At 39.6% G+C, this 14,852-nt stretch overlaps 1 protein-coding gene across 3 annotated transcripts; it reads left to right on the forward strand.

Annotated features, from left to right (window-relative positions):
• The first annotated feature begins 9,964 nt into the window (after nt 1-9,964).
• Nucleotides 9,965-14,850, forward strand: LOC122881201. Of its 3 annotated transcripts, none has more exons than XM_044207058.1 (5): nt 9,965-10,108; nt 10,457-10,722; nt 10,946-11,245; nt 11,806-11,896; nt 13,261-14,850. In XM_044207058.1, the coding sequence occupies exons 2-5, from the start codon at nt 10,482-10,484 to the stop codon at nt 13,679-13,681; spliced, it is 1,053 nt and encodes a 350-aa protein (XP_044062993.1). In that variant the 5' UTR covers nt 9,965-10,108; nt 10,457-10,481; the 3' UTR covers nt 13,682-14,850. The 3 variants fall into 3 exon arrangements, with proteins under 3 accessions (XP_044062993.1, XP_044062992.1, XP_044062991.1); XM_044207057.1 differs by having other exon boundaries at nt 9,970-10,108; nt 10,355-10,722; XM_044207056.1 differs by having other exon boundaries at nt 10,016-10,722.
• The last annotated feature ends 2 nt before the right edge of the window (nt 14,851-14,852 follow it).

The raw sequence follows: 14,852 nt of genomic DNA on the forward strand, positions 1-14,852 counted from the left end.
TGAGGCTGTTGCAGAAGAAAATGCCATAAGGGTATAGATCAGTGGGCTATCAGTCTCCTCATCTTTGTCCCGAAATGAATGAGCACGATAGGTGGAGAAATAACAGGTGGTACAACCTCCCGCTCTCACAGCTACAGGTTTTAGTCACATGTGGTTGGTAAAGTGGTAAATGAGCCCACTATTTTTTACCCAGGCATAACCTGGGGAGAAGGTAAGCACACAGGGTCTCAGTATGCTTCAAACAAAGTCAGATCTTATCAGATGATCTAACATCTGAAAACCCCTTTAGAGAAGATGACAATTTTCGTTACTTTGAGAAACAAACAGTCCGACACCATTGTCACTTTTTGCAGGCAGGGTTTGAACTTCTCTCTCAAGTACTATTTATTTCTTTCTTAACAACTACTTCCACCACTTTTCATGGTTACAAGCGAGTTTAAAACCATGAATGCCTTCGAGGAGACACTGAAAGTGTGTGCCATCATCCCCATTTGTATGATTAATTGCATCAAGACACTAAAAAAACACTTCTTGGAGAAAGATCAGTGAGGCCATTTTTGCCTTTAGACATGGTCAGACGACATGTTGCACAACCTAGTTCGTTTCAACCATACTGAACCTTTGCGTCTGCGACAGCTCTGGGCTGTCCCACTGTGAATCAGAAAGTATTTGAGCCCTTTATAAACACTCCATAAGTCCACAACTCTGCAGATGTAGCTCAAGGGAACAAAACATGCCACCATAGTTGCTGAATCAATCTAAAATTTACCCAGAAATCAAAGTAAAAGTAATTTAAGCTGCAGATTGTATTGTCAGTTTAATCTTTGTGGCTTTCACCTGCTGTTAGCAGCACACGTAACATAATTTTAAGTGCGGTAATTGAATGTTTATTGCTGAAATGCACCTTGGGAGTCGTAATTAACTTCTCCCCCAAAGTTTTTTTTTATGTACACAGGCTTCAAAGGACACACCTTTACTGGCTGTGTCTTTCAAATTATGTGGCCTGTTAAATTGTGAGCCTTTGGCATCCTCCACCTTTGTAGCTTTTTTCCCACTCAAGATCAATTTATGCCCAGCCCATTTATGAAAGCTCTTATCAAGATGGCTAACTGGAATTTAAATTTTGAAATCATATCTATGATCTATCTGTCATCTATCATATTACATCTAGCTTTGATTCAAGGCAGATGGTTTCTGTGCCTACTGCATATACGAAAGTATCAAAGTCAATATTTAGCAAACCAACAAGTTAACTTTAGATAACCAACCTAGTTAACTAAGATTAAAACTCAAACCTCTGAACACTTGGAATTTTCAGTGAGAAAACATAGATTATTTTATCCAGTTAAAAGTCTTAGTGATAGAGTTGCATGTTCTAAGAGAAATATAGCTTTCCTCTGCAGAATGTTTTCTGCCGAGCAACAGCCACAAAATGCACCAGCTATCTTTGCTTGAGACAAATCTGTAAATCTGTGAAATGTAAAGAACTGTACTGTTGTGCAGTTCTATTCCTAAAACTCCCAAGGTAACCTCTACCACTTAAAGTATTTAAAAATGTATATAAAATATACAGACATATATATATAAAACACATGTATAGTAACACTTCACTTAGCAGTGTGTTAATTTTTCTGCTGTGTGTAATGGGAAAAACTTGAACTTTGAGTTTTTCTAAGAACTGTAAGTGGCTTTGTATTTTTTTTTCTTCTTCTATGAACTGTGAGTGTGTGGTTTGTATTTCTGTCCCAGTATGACAACCCTGCTTCCTGCATTGGCCTTTGCACTCAAGAAAGACCAACAGTGCCTTAGGAATTTGTGCAATAAAAATATTGGACAAAAGGCCAATAAGATCGCACCATTGTCACATCCTAGAAAACCTGGACATGCTAAGTTTTGACAACTACATTGCATTTGCAAATGGCAAACTTATCCACAAGTGTTTGTATGACCAAGCTCGTCAGGCTCTCTGCGACATGGTGCAACCGTTACAGGCCTTTGGATTGTCCACAAGGAACACAAGTGCAGGGAACTGGAAAGTATTGTACCGGAGTACCTCCTTTGGCCAGACGTCCTTCTCTATAAAGGGATCTAATATATAGAATATGCTGCCTGCCGAACTCAAAACAGACCAAAATTATCAACATTTTAAAATTATACTTAAGGAAAGCCAATCAATCATGTAGTCATGTGTAGGAGTGGGGTGGGGGGTAGGTATGTATATGTACGTTGGCAAGTCGTACTGCTGTTCCTACAAGGTTAACAAAACGTACCACATGGTTCTATTTTGTCTGTGAACATGGTTTATGTCTGATTTGGTAAAGGCCCTTCTACGGACAGGCATTGGAAATTGGCAGTAGCTATAAATGCTGTGATACATTGCATTGGACAATTTTTCTGCAATTCTCTATGTATACTGTATCTGTCCCTATCAAATAAACATTAAATAAATAAATAAATAAAATGTAGGCTAGTTTCATTTGATAGTCACGTGAGTACAATTTCAACATTCACTTTGTAAAACTGTAAACTGCATGGTTACTGCATTTCCCCATGGCTGTCTGCACCTGAACAGCTGACGAGTATTTTATGTCACAAGTGAACAGTTTCTCAGAAATCGTTTATAGGTTATAGGTTATAGGTTATAGCTACTGTTGCTATCAAACAGGAGTATTAGTGCCTTTGTTGGGTACTATTTTCAGCCATGGATTAATACACATTTGGTGCTGTAGTGAGCATTTACAGCAGCAGGACAGGGGTATGTGGAATAGAAGCCTTTCATCCTTTCTCTGTTTGTTGTGCTTGTTTTCTTATTAACAACCAAAGACTGCATGCAACATGATTATTTGGGATTCTACTGTAAGGAATAATGTCATAAAATGTTCCAAAGCAGTAACCAGCAGTAGCCATTTGAAGGTAGCAGTAGTTGTATTTCCTTTATTATGACTGTGAATGCCACTCCATGAGGCTGCTACTGTGCATGACATAAGGAAAAGCTCAAAAAATATTCCTCTACACATGACCTTGCTGTCTTCAGTATGTGAGGTAATAATTTCCTTCCAGTTTAAGTAGCAAGTTGCTATTTCCTGTGTGAAGTATCTGTGATTTCAGTATTCAGACCTGTAATGTGAGAATGCTGCGGTTATACAGTGTGACATTTTACTCTAGTTTGACAGAAATGAAACTTCATTCTGCAGTGGCCATTACCATTGAGTTGTGAACGATTAAGAATGGTCAACTTTTCAAACCTGAGTTGTTGATTAAATTCAGTAGTAATTTTTGAGGCTATAGGTAGTTTATATTCAGTTTATATTCAACCGCATAAAATGGAGGAGGATTTTCGTTACTGTCCTGTGAAAACCATGTATCTCCAGGACAGCAACTTTGTGAGCAAAGAAAAACAGTTGTGGTTTTAGTTTTGTGCCAACATTTTTAGGATAATTCAGTGGCTATGTAAATGAGTTATATAGGTTTTTTAGGTAAGTTTTTATGAGTGTTTTGTTTTTATGGAGATTCATGGTTTTCACCGGATAGCTATGTAATGTATGGGGTGGACAAAATATTAGACACACCTTTCAATATGCATTCTAATACAACATCACCACAAATGGTCGAATTTATTAGTGAAATCGGTGTGTTGTATTGATATTGTATTGATCAGGTGTTAGAGTTGGGTATCATTTGAATTTTTTGATACTAGTACCAGTACAATGCCTGAGTTTCGGTACCCATACCTAAACGATTACTAAACATCCATTCACAGGTGGCCCCTCCTCCCCAGCTCCACGAGCGAGGGGGAGAGAGAGAAGCGGTGGTCGAGTGAGCTAGAGAGTGAATGAAGAGAGGGAGTGGCGTTAGCGGTTACGTTCTAAAGCACAAATAAACACGGCCACATCTCCACACAACCCTACGGGAAGGTGCCACGGTGCCGGATTTTGTGTGAATGCAGCCGAAGCCACGCTTCATCCTGTCCACTGGTCTCTGCTCTGCGTGTGTGTGTAGCTCAGCCCCGCCCTCGCCCTCGGTCAAACAGACACACAGACCTGCAGCTCTTTCTTTCAGTCTCTTCATGACACAAGCCTTGTTTCCATCAACGTATTTTTATACGCATTTTGATGTATCACATTAGAAAAGGTTGATGGAAAGAGCTAAATTTGGGGGAAAAAAACCCTCAATTTCACAAAAAACATTTAATGCTTGCTACGTTCTCTTGTAGATGGCCGAGGTGACTGGTTTTGTTTTATTATTTATTTATATTTCAAGTATTGCAGTGATGTTAGAGGGAGGAGTTGAGGAGGAGAATTACGCTCTGTGGAGCATTTTGCGGGGATGAGTCTTTTGCTGAAGGTACTCCTTTGTTTGACCAGCACGTCATGGAGTGGGTGGGAGACACTGTCCAAGATGGCATGTAGTTTGGCCAGCATCCTCCTCTCTGACACCACCGCCAGAGAGTACAGCTCTACCCCCACAATGTCACTGGCCTTACGGATCAGTTTATTGAGCCTGTTAGCGTCCGCTACCCTCAACCTGCTGCCCCAGCATGCAACAGCATACAGAATAGCACTGGCCAAGACAGACTCATACAACTCAGATGTTGAAGGACCTCAGCCTCCTCAGAAAATAAAGGCGGCTCTGGCCCTTTCTGTAAAGAGCTTGAGTGTTCTTAGCCCAATCCAGTTTATTGTCCATGTGTACTCCCAGGTACTTGTAATCCTCTAAAATATCCACACTGACCCCCTGGATGGAAACCGGGGTCACCGGTGCCTTGGCCCTTCGTAGATCTACAACCAACTCCTTAGACTTTGTTGCATTGAGCTGCAGATGGTTCTGCTCACACCATGAGACAAAGTTACCAAAAGACGTGGTGACTTAAGAGAGGTGGTGAGAGGATGCTGGACTCAATTCAGTTTACAGATTGATAAATGCATATAAAATAAAAGATATAAACACCATGATTATTTGGATATAATAAGACTGATAAGACCAGAATGTTAAGTACATCAGACTTACATTATTCCTAATTTTTGATTGATTATTCGATCGACAGAAAATTAATCAGCAACAATTTTGATAAATGATTATTCATTTGAGACATTCTATACCAAAAATGCCAAAACTTTGCTGGTTTCAGGCTCTCAAATAAGATGATTTGCTACTTTTCTCTGTTTTATATCATTGTAAACTGATTATCTTTGGGTTTTGGTCTATTGGTTGGACAAAACAAGGCATTTGAAGGTGTCACCCTAGCCTCTAGAAAACTGCGATGATAAATCAGTTAACCAAGAAAATCACCTGCACGTTAATCAATCATGAAGTATATACTTGGGTAGCAAGATGAGTTGCAAGTAGTGATACTACAGTCACTTCTGTATTTATACTGTTGATTACTTAATGACTTGATGGTGTTTCTTAGTAGATTTAGTTTCTTAGTAACCAGTTTCCACATTAATAATCACTGACATGTTCCAGAACTTTCAGTGGTGTGTTCATATTTAATAGATAGTTTGGAACTTACTAGTGGTTAGTAGGGAGCTTAGTACGCACTATACACAGAACCTTAGCTATTGATTATGAATAGCTGGTACAAGCTAATACAAAAATGTGCATGATGGGGCACACACACGGCTCCGGTCTCCTCCAGGTAGTCATCCCAGTTGAAGTCAGCCACATCCCGAGCAGAGTCTCCATCTGGAGCACACACACATAACATCTTACTCATTTCATGCAGCTGCTCACAGAATCGTTCAGAGGAGCAGGGATATTATCCAGCGAGAGTAAATGAGCAACAGAAAAAAATACAATTGAGGCAACATATGCAACTGTTTTCAACAACTATAATGAAATTAATGAGACAGGTAATGCCGCTGGCTTGTAACAGCCCACTCAACAGTTCTCCAGCCAAAGTGTATCAGCAAAAAGTTGCACAAAGAGCCGGAAACTGTGATCAAAACGTACTCTTACTTGCTCTCAGACTATAAATAGTATATAATATTTTAATATTTTATTAATAGAAATTAATATGTCAGCAACCGTGATAGTAACTAGCAGGAGAATTACTTGCCATGACAGCTGTACTGCAAAGAAAAATGTTGGGCCTTAACTAGAAACAAACATTTTAGAACAAAATGCATGAACTGGTAAATTCCCCAGGCAGGCAAAAACGCAGCTTTTCCATCTGGAGGAGGGGATAGTGAGAGAGCAGGGTTTTTCTAATATGGTAAGGATGTTTTTTCACAGCACCTAAGCCAAATGAAAAGAAAAAAGTTCGAGAGAGAGAGAGCAGCGGTGGCTAGAGAGTGAATGAAGAGAGGGAGTGGCGTTAGCGAGAACAAAGCAGTGAATATTGTTTCACGGCGGTTACGTTATAAAGCACAAATAAACACCTCCGCACACCTCTGCACAATCTTGCAGGAAGGAGCCACATTTCCGGATTTTGTGTGAATGCACCTGAAGCCACTGTCTGCTGGCCTCTGCTCTGCGTTTGTGTGTGGCTCAGCCCCGCCATCAGTCGAACAGACACACAGACCTGCAGCTCTAACCTATACATCCATACTCTCACATAGCCAGACCTATCTCCACATTTCGTTTTAGCATTGTGCCAGTGCTGGAAATACATCTATGACACAGACAGAGAGCAGATGAGAGAGACAAAGACAGTGATGTAACCTGCTCACGTTTTTTATAGAGTCCCGACCTCACAGCCTGCGCGCTGCCCAAAGGTTGACACCCAGAAATGTCCAGAACACAGCAAAATAATAAGAAAATACAGGCAGAGGCCAGGGTCTCTGCAGATACAGACACAGCCACACACTTTTAGTGGGTCATAAGTGATGATTGAGAGGGATTATTTTTGAGTCCATACATTGTTTTTTAGGAAAATCCTGCATAGTATGCCTTTAACTAAAGAATCCAAAGTTCTTCTTGTTTCCAAACCCTGTGCAGCAGTGATGTAGCATTGCACTATAATTCCACACTACATCTTTAACCTCTGGCTACATGTTGTGTGGTCAGAGGTTAAAGAGATTTATACGTTTTAACCCATAGAGGCCAGTAGAGCTGTGTTTCCTCCTTCCAAAATCTAGTGTGGAGTCGCTCTTTAATTGATGTCTAAATACAAGCAGTCTTGAATTGGCATTGCCCCTTGAGGTAAATTTGTGATTTGTGATATTGGGCTATATAAATAAAATTAACTTGACTTAGTTTAGCGTGTTAACATGCTAACATTTCCTAATTAGCAGTAAGCACAAAGTACAGCTGAAGCTGATGGGAATGTCATTAGTTCTGCAGGTATTTGGTCATAAACCAAAGTATTGTGCAAATTACAATTTTGACCTTGTGTTGGCACTAGATGAAAAGGTTAGGGATCACCAAAATTTTTACAGTTCATCCTGTGGGGAACATGAATGTTTGTACCATCTAGCAGTTGTTGAGACTTTTCAGTCAAAACCACAAATGTTAACCTCATGGTGGTGCTAGTGGGAAAGTCAGTGGATCACCAAGTCAGTAGGATTCATTTCCAGGGCACCATGAATGTCTATAAAAACATTCATGGCAATCCATCAAATAGTTGTTGTGATATTTCAGTCTGGACCAAAGTGGTGGACCAACCGACAGAGAAACAGACATGCCACTAGAGTGGCTAAAAAGTATTGCTCTCCAGCTCTAGTGGTAATTTTCCGCCTGCATTGAGTCTGGTATCAATGTTTCAACAAGTAAAACAGAGTGCTTATAATTAACTCAAAGGAGTTGTTTTACAAATGTAATTAAGTTTTCTTCTACTAACATACTATCAACACTGTAACACCTTTATATGAACAATTTATTTCAGATTTTGACTGCTAATGAACAATATTGAAATCTTATTTTGCAGACATGCAGGCTGAATGTGAGGCAAAAACTTAAAATCCTCAGATGAAAAAGTTAATGTCAAAAGAGCATGAAGATGAACATGCTGCCCATCAAAAAAGGAAAGGGTTATAAATTTTTATATCTTAACAGAATAATCAAGTACACAGTATATAGATGGTTTGTTTGATGAAACCCAGAATGCCTTTTTGAAAAAAGTGACATGTCATTGACCAAGATATTTTCTGTTTATTTTGAATCCAGGGAAAGTAACAGATGCCACCTGCATGAGAGTGATGAAGAGGAGGTTGTTGTGAGAAAAGCTTGTGTGACCTCTGAACCTAAAATAACTGCTCCAAAAGGGAGTCTGGGTGACATCAGCTCACCACAAACACAGAGGCAAAGATTGAATGGCTCCCTAGCTTTAAACTTAAATGCACAAGACCCCGTGGCATGTCAGCAGCAGAGATACATCACTATTTCAGCTCCACAACCCACGTGTGTTCATCATAACCAAGTCATATCTAGAACAACATTTCTTGGCTGAAGGTACTCCTCTCCACTTTTTTGTTTTTTTCCATATCAGACAATGACCTTCTACTTTAGTCCAAAATTAGACACAGACAGCAGACACATTTCTGTTTATTCTACAATACTATAATGTCAATAATGTGTTCATATGATACTGTAGGTCCTAGCAATATCTTAAAATGTTACTGGCCCAATTTAAAGTTTAAAATACAGATCAGTTAAGTGAAGTTAAGTCTTAAATTAAATCTGTATGTACACACACGTGCCACACAGCATTATCTTCTTTCTTCTTCTCAATGTGGTTAAAATTAATGTTTAAAGAACTGGAGTTAATAGAGTTTCCAGAGTCAGTTCTTACACTTAAAGCTTAATACACAAATACAGTAACACTAATCAGATGCAAGAAGTTTGACTGCTGCCACCTATCAGTCACAGCTGGCATTGCTTCCTACCATTAATCTGCAGAGAGAGAAAGAGACACACAGACAACCTTGGTGGATGCAAATGAATGATAAATAAAAAGTAGGTTCTAAAAAGTCTAGTTTCCAACAAAACTGGATTTTTGTTAATGCCATGTTTAGATGTTTTTTTAAAGCAATACTGGAGACCATCAAACAACAGATCACCACTGTGCTTCTAATACTGCAGACAGGAAACTCATCTGGAGCGCCGCCCTGTGAACCTCCAGATGTCGTGATACTTCCTCTTCCACTTCAGTCAGTACAGGACTTAAGAAGTTTGGAGCAGAGGCTCTCCACAGAACCAGAGCTGAAGAAAAAAATGGTAAGGGTCAGAGAGATATTTTCTGTAGAGCTCAACATGCCATAAGGATCACGCCAATGGCCCCCTCACTCTTCACATCCACTCATTTTTTAGACTCATGGTTACCTGTAGTAACTTGAACTAGAAATATTTTTTCAATTGTGTGGGGTTTTTTTTAAAATAAAGATGAGCATATAGGATATCATAGGTCTGTAAAGGTAGGGATTAAACTGCCAACCCTGCAACTGATAACCTTCTTATTTTCTTCCTTTTTTTCAATCTTCAATCACATTTTATGTAAATAAGCATTTGTAGGTTTCAGTAACATCCAAAAAGGAAGGCCACCAAAACAAACACCAAAATTCAAAACACAGGATTGAAACCTGGTATTACTCAAACTGAATAAGAGGTCTTTTAATACACTGACTGACTAGACAACAACTATACTCAAATTAGTGATGTCTGGTTTTGTTTCCTGTTTTTACTTTACAAACATAGAGACAAATATAAATGTGAATACACCAACTAGTGCTGAAACATTCAGTAAATCAATTAACTGGTTGATTGTTAAATTACTTAAGTCATTTATCAAGCAAAAATGCCAAATATTCACTGATTCCAGTTTCTAAAATGTGAGGTTTTGCCATTTTTCTGTTTTATATCACTATTTTTTTTTTGCTGTGGGAAATAGTAATGTTTTTTTGTTTTGTTTTTTACTATTTTCTGACATTTTATAGACTAAGCAATGAATCGATTATAAATCAATTCAGTCAGTCAGATCAGTCAATAATGAAACAATATCTTTATTTGCAGCCCGAATGGCATGTTTATGGCAGTACAATCAGGGCCTGTAATGTCAGTGTGAGCAAGTCATGCGAGCCACCAGGTGGCGCTGTGGCCGCCAAACCAACATCCACTGACAAGCGCCTTTGCCGAATAAGTGGACAACGCAGGAAGCAAACCTGCAGCTCTGGTATAGTAGATTCAACGTTAGTAAAACACAAGTCTTCCGTTCTCTGTTTTGTTTGCGCTTGTTTTACATTACGGAAAAGCATTGGATTCGTGTGTTAAATGTGACTATATTGTTTTTGACGACCGTGTGTGCGCGGCTGGTCTCTCGTCTGATAGCCTAGCATCCTTGTAGCTAGCCTGAGGCTTTCCACATAGCTTGCTAACATCAAAACAGGTTGATTTTGATGATGAATTTGGTCAAAAACAGGACTTTGCACCCACATCTGCGCGACGAGGAAGCTCTCGTGGTGGAAAACGCCATCCGGCTGGCGATAGACTCGATAATAAACGTGCTGTACGGTGTCAACAGTGCCAGGACTCATGAGTACCAGCGGATGGTGGCCGACAGGGACAAAGAGATCCAGCGGCTGGAGTGCAGGCTGAGAGAGATAGAGCACGAGCTGCAGGTGCTGCGCCGACAAGGATGCACCTGTGGGCTGTTTGGAATAGAGCACAGCCTCGTCGGATCACAGGCCACCTGTGACCCACAGAAGGGAGAGCAGAGCGGGTTTGAACCAAGCTGCATTGACAGTGAGATGACAGCAGAGCAGCAGGAGTGTGAAATGAGTATCTCTTGTAAGTAAACATGAGTACAGAATCCACACTCTCTAGCTTCAGAAATACAAGAATGCCTATTTATTGACTTGGGCTTATAACAGTCAGGCATCGGATCGCATGTGTTTATGCACACTCAAAAATGTACAAATACTCAACAAAGTAACTGTTAACGGTAAAAGGAGTAAATGTAATCTATTACTTTCACCCCTGAGAATGCCATTTTTGTCTCCCCTCTCCACAGTGGGTCTTTTTGCAAGACCCCCCTCACATGTTTCCTCCCAAAGCCAGGAGGCGGCTCTTCCATCATCCCCCAGCAAAATGGGTCTGGACCAGACCTGCACCTCCCACTCCTCAGAGTCCTCAGGTGTATCAGAGGCAGCCAGGAATCTGCTTACATCTCCCTGCAGCCTCGTCGTCAAAGAGGAGCCGTGTGATATCAACACAGTCTTAATCAAGTGGGAAATGAGTGAAGAGAGATTCGGGGAGCATCAGGAGAGCACAAGCAGTCCGTGTCAGGAGGAAGAGAGCCCCAGTGTAAAAAGTAATGAAGCCTACCTTTAATTCCTATTATACATGAATATTCATAACATTACAGGGACAAATTGATCTCTAAATTTAAGCTTGTTTTATGTTGCACAAGTGGCATGTTCTGTAACACTAGGGCTGATAGTAGAACCTCAATACCATCCCGACCAAGTATCAAATACTGTCAAGTATCAAATGTTTGGCATTGAACTACTTGGTCAGATTCTTCAGCTTGTTGACTTATTCTGATCAGATATTTCCTGAATTTTTAATCATAATTTTGCTCATTTTAAACTATTTTAACGGGGGAAAGTTCTTGTATGGCTGCTTTGTGCGGAGTCAGAATTGATCACTGTTACATTTGAGAACTTTTGGTCACTTTTATTTTGACAAACAGAAAAAAACTTTTGTTTTGGCACATGCATTTGGCAAACATTTTCAAACAATACCCAACCCTGTGTAACAGCCTTAGAAAGAGAAAAGCCTTGGCTAAATTCTGTTAATGTAAAAATGTATTGATATGGCAGTGGGGTTGTATGACCAAATAAAATGTTAATTTCTTCTGATTCCTTTTAGACAAATTGGAGAACAGAGAGAGAAAAAAGTTCAGGGAGAAACCTCATGCAGACCCAGACGGACACAGCGTCACTGAGGGAGAACACCCGAGGTGGGTTACTTAATAGATACAAATGAGCCAAATAAATGCATGAGCCCTGCAGTTACCTCATTTCTACCTCTTTAAGAGAAAATCCACCCAAAATCCCTGCATTTATGTTTTCTGTGGATAATTAACCAAATGTAGACAACATGATGTTATGCTAAGATATTTTCTCCACAGGAAACCTTCAACTATATGAAATTGTTGGCATGAGGTTTTGGCATCAGCTCTTTATAGTTAAGGGTTTCTCTTTGAGTCCTTTTTGACTTCTTGAAATTCCTTTTTTGTTTAATTTGTGTATTTATTTATTTTTGCATTTTCACCTTTATTAGATAGGACAGTATAGAGGTAGACAGGAAACAAGAGGAGAGAGAGCAGTGTGACATGCAACAAATTGCTTGTTCTGTCCAACCAAAAGTCCAGAACGCAAACATAGTCAGTTTATTAAAACCACGAAAAAAATGTCATTTTGCTTGATGAATAACTTAAATGATGACTAGATTATTACAGTTGTCGATTAATTTTCTGTTGATCGACTAATTAGTTAATCAGCTAATCTTTTCAGCTTTATTGAAGAAATAGCCTCAATAAACCAGAATGTAATGCAGTCAGATGCCCCCGATGGTCAGGCCAGCACCTTGCATGGTAGCTGTCTGCTATCGGTGTGTGTGTGAATGGGTGAATGAGCACTTATATAGCACTTTATAAAGTGCTATATAAATGCAGCCATTTACCATGTATACCCTTACATTCACCAAGCATGATTGTCTTTGGGAGATTAAAAAAAAAAGGCTGAGCAAATAAACACTTGAGCACAAAATCATCCAGGCTGCACTGAACATGACCAGCTGAAAATGACAAATGCATGAAACACCACTTAATTGTTTAGCCGCACTTGCTGATATGCCATACTTACAAGCAGCAGCATGGGTCAGTTGGTAACAACTGTAGCCATTCAGCACTGCATGGTTATATTAAGCAGACTACAGCTGTATCAATTTTTTATTAACGGCTTAGTAGTTTGAGTATCTGATTTGTAATGGCAGATAGTGGTGTGGTGGCATCCCTACTGATCTGATTTTTCCTTTGATGCCTACTAGAATTGTAAAGTATACAAATATTGCTATTTAACAACCTGCTGACAGTGGAGAATATGTAAGGTATTATTAAGGATTACTAACCTTGTAAAATTTATACAAATCTGTTAATTTGTCAGTTATTTTAGTGGACTTAATTGAGAGTAAAGTGTTGTATTTGCCCATACACACTTAAATCAACACAAAGCCCTAAAAATAAAATCAGAATTTTAAGTGCTTGGTGAAGTGCCTACCTACTCATCTGTGTGATCCTTTCTCACCTCTTGACCTGCTCAGGAACAAGAAGAAGAGCGTACCGACATCCGAGCTGCCGGAGGAGGCTCAGAGACTGAAGAGAGCAGCCTGGAGAGCAGCTTCCAGGCGTTACTACGCCCGAAAAATAGCCCGCCAACAGGCAAACCCCTCACGCTCTGGCCCCTTTCCCCACATTACAGACTCTCGATATTCACAACCCATCTCTTTTGTGGATAAGAGGAGGAGGACACTGATATCGGAGTTACCTGAAGACTCTCAGACGCTACAGAGGGAGGCATGGAGAGCCGCGTCCAGGAGGTACTACGCTCGAAAAATTGCTCGCCACCAGACCGAGCCCACACAGTACGTACACCTGCTTCAGAACATGGAGCCGTCTGAAGAAACACTGGAACCTAACACAGGAGGATCCCAAACCAACAGTGGAGGAATAATGTGCAGCTGATAGACAGTAATGCTGTTGAGGTTTTCTATTCTGCACTATGTGAATGTTTGTATTCTGTTAATATGTTTTGGTTGATTTGCACTAATGACGTTGACACATGTCTCAGGTCTTCTGATATGGTTCGAACAGTGTTTTAAATGAAAGTCATTTAAAGGTCCAGTGTGTAACATTTAGGAGGATCTATTGGCAGAAATGGAATATAATATTTCTAAGTGTTTTCATTAGCGTATAATCACCTGAAAATAAGAATTGTTGTGTTTTCATTACCTTAGAATAAGCTGTTTATCTATAGAGAGAGCAAGTCCCCTTCCACTGAGGCCACTATGTTTCTACAGTAGCCCAAAAGGACAAACCAAACACTGGCTCCAGATAGGGCCTTTCGCGTTTTCCGTGGCCACCGTAGTTTCTCCTACACACTTAGAAAGGGAGGGCGAGGCGAGCAGTATTCAAATGGTTGCAAACTGCAATTGCACCACTAGATGCCACTAAATCCTACACACTGGACCTTTAAACTGTCATTTGTGTTTCTTCATAGTATATTTTCATAGAAATATGCAACGAACCTCCCTGAGAACAACAGGGTTCTAATTTCTTACTGTTTTATTATTTTTCTTCATTTCAGCCTTCTTTTGTATACTGCATTGCATGCCTGTGCAAAATGCTAACTGCAAATGAAGATTGAATAAATGTATTTTGAGGCAATGTAAAGCTATTGTACAGTATTATTCATGTAATAGCCACTGTGTCAAAACAGCGCCCCTGGAGCTCAGCGTCTGTAACTACAATCAAGACATCTATAATGGTCAAATTATGAGTTCAACATCTCTGTGTTCATGACAGATGAGGAATTACCAGTTGAATTTTTACTGGTAAGACTTAATGTATTTTTTGTTCATGTGGAACATGTTAAATAATAAAGACAAGATCATTTAAATACAATTGTGGTATTTCTGTTGTAATCAAAGAATCATGTCTGTCTAAACTGGTCTTTTAGTTATAAACACCAATTTCATCTGTTATTGCACCAACACATTTTTTTTTTTAAATCAGTAGGCACTTAAGTATTTGAGTTCATGCAAACTTGACCCCTGAGTAAAGAAAGCTTTCTTTGTCCCAAATGTGTCTTATTTGTCTCTGTTAATTATACACAATAAAAGCAAAACACAAGATT

This window comes from Siniperca chuatsi, linkage group LG9 (genome assembly GCF_020085105.1).
Source record: "Siniperca chuatsi isolate FFG_IHB_CAS linkage group LG9, ASM2008510v1, whole genome shotgun sequence".
NCBI lineage: Eukaryota > Metazoa > Chordata > Actinopteri > Centrarchiformes > Sinipercidae > Siniperca > Siniperca chuatsi.

Coding starts and splice junctions, on each gene's coding strand:
- LOC122881201 (XM_044207056.1), top strand. CDS start 10,332: ATGATGAATTTGGTCAAAAACAGGACTTTGCACCCACATCTGCGCGAC. Junction 11,246..11,805: donor AGAGAGCCCCAGTGTAAAAA/GTAATGAAGCCT, acceptor GATTCCTTTTAG/ACAAATTGGAGAACAGAGAG. Junction 11,897..13,260: donor ACTGAGGGAGAACACCCGAG/GTGGGTTACTTA, acceptor TGACCTGCTCAG/GAACAAGAAGAAGAGCGTAC.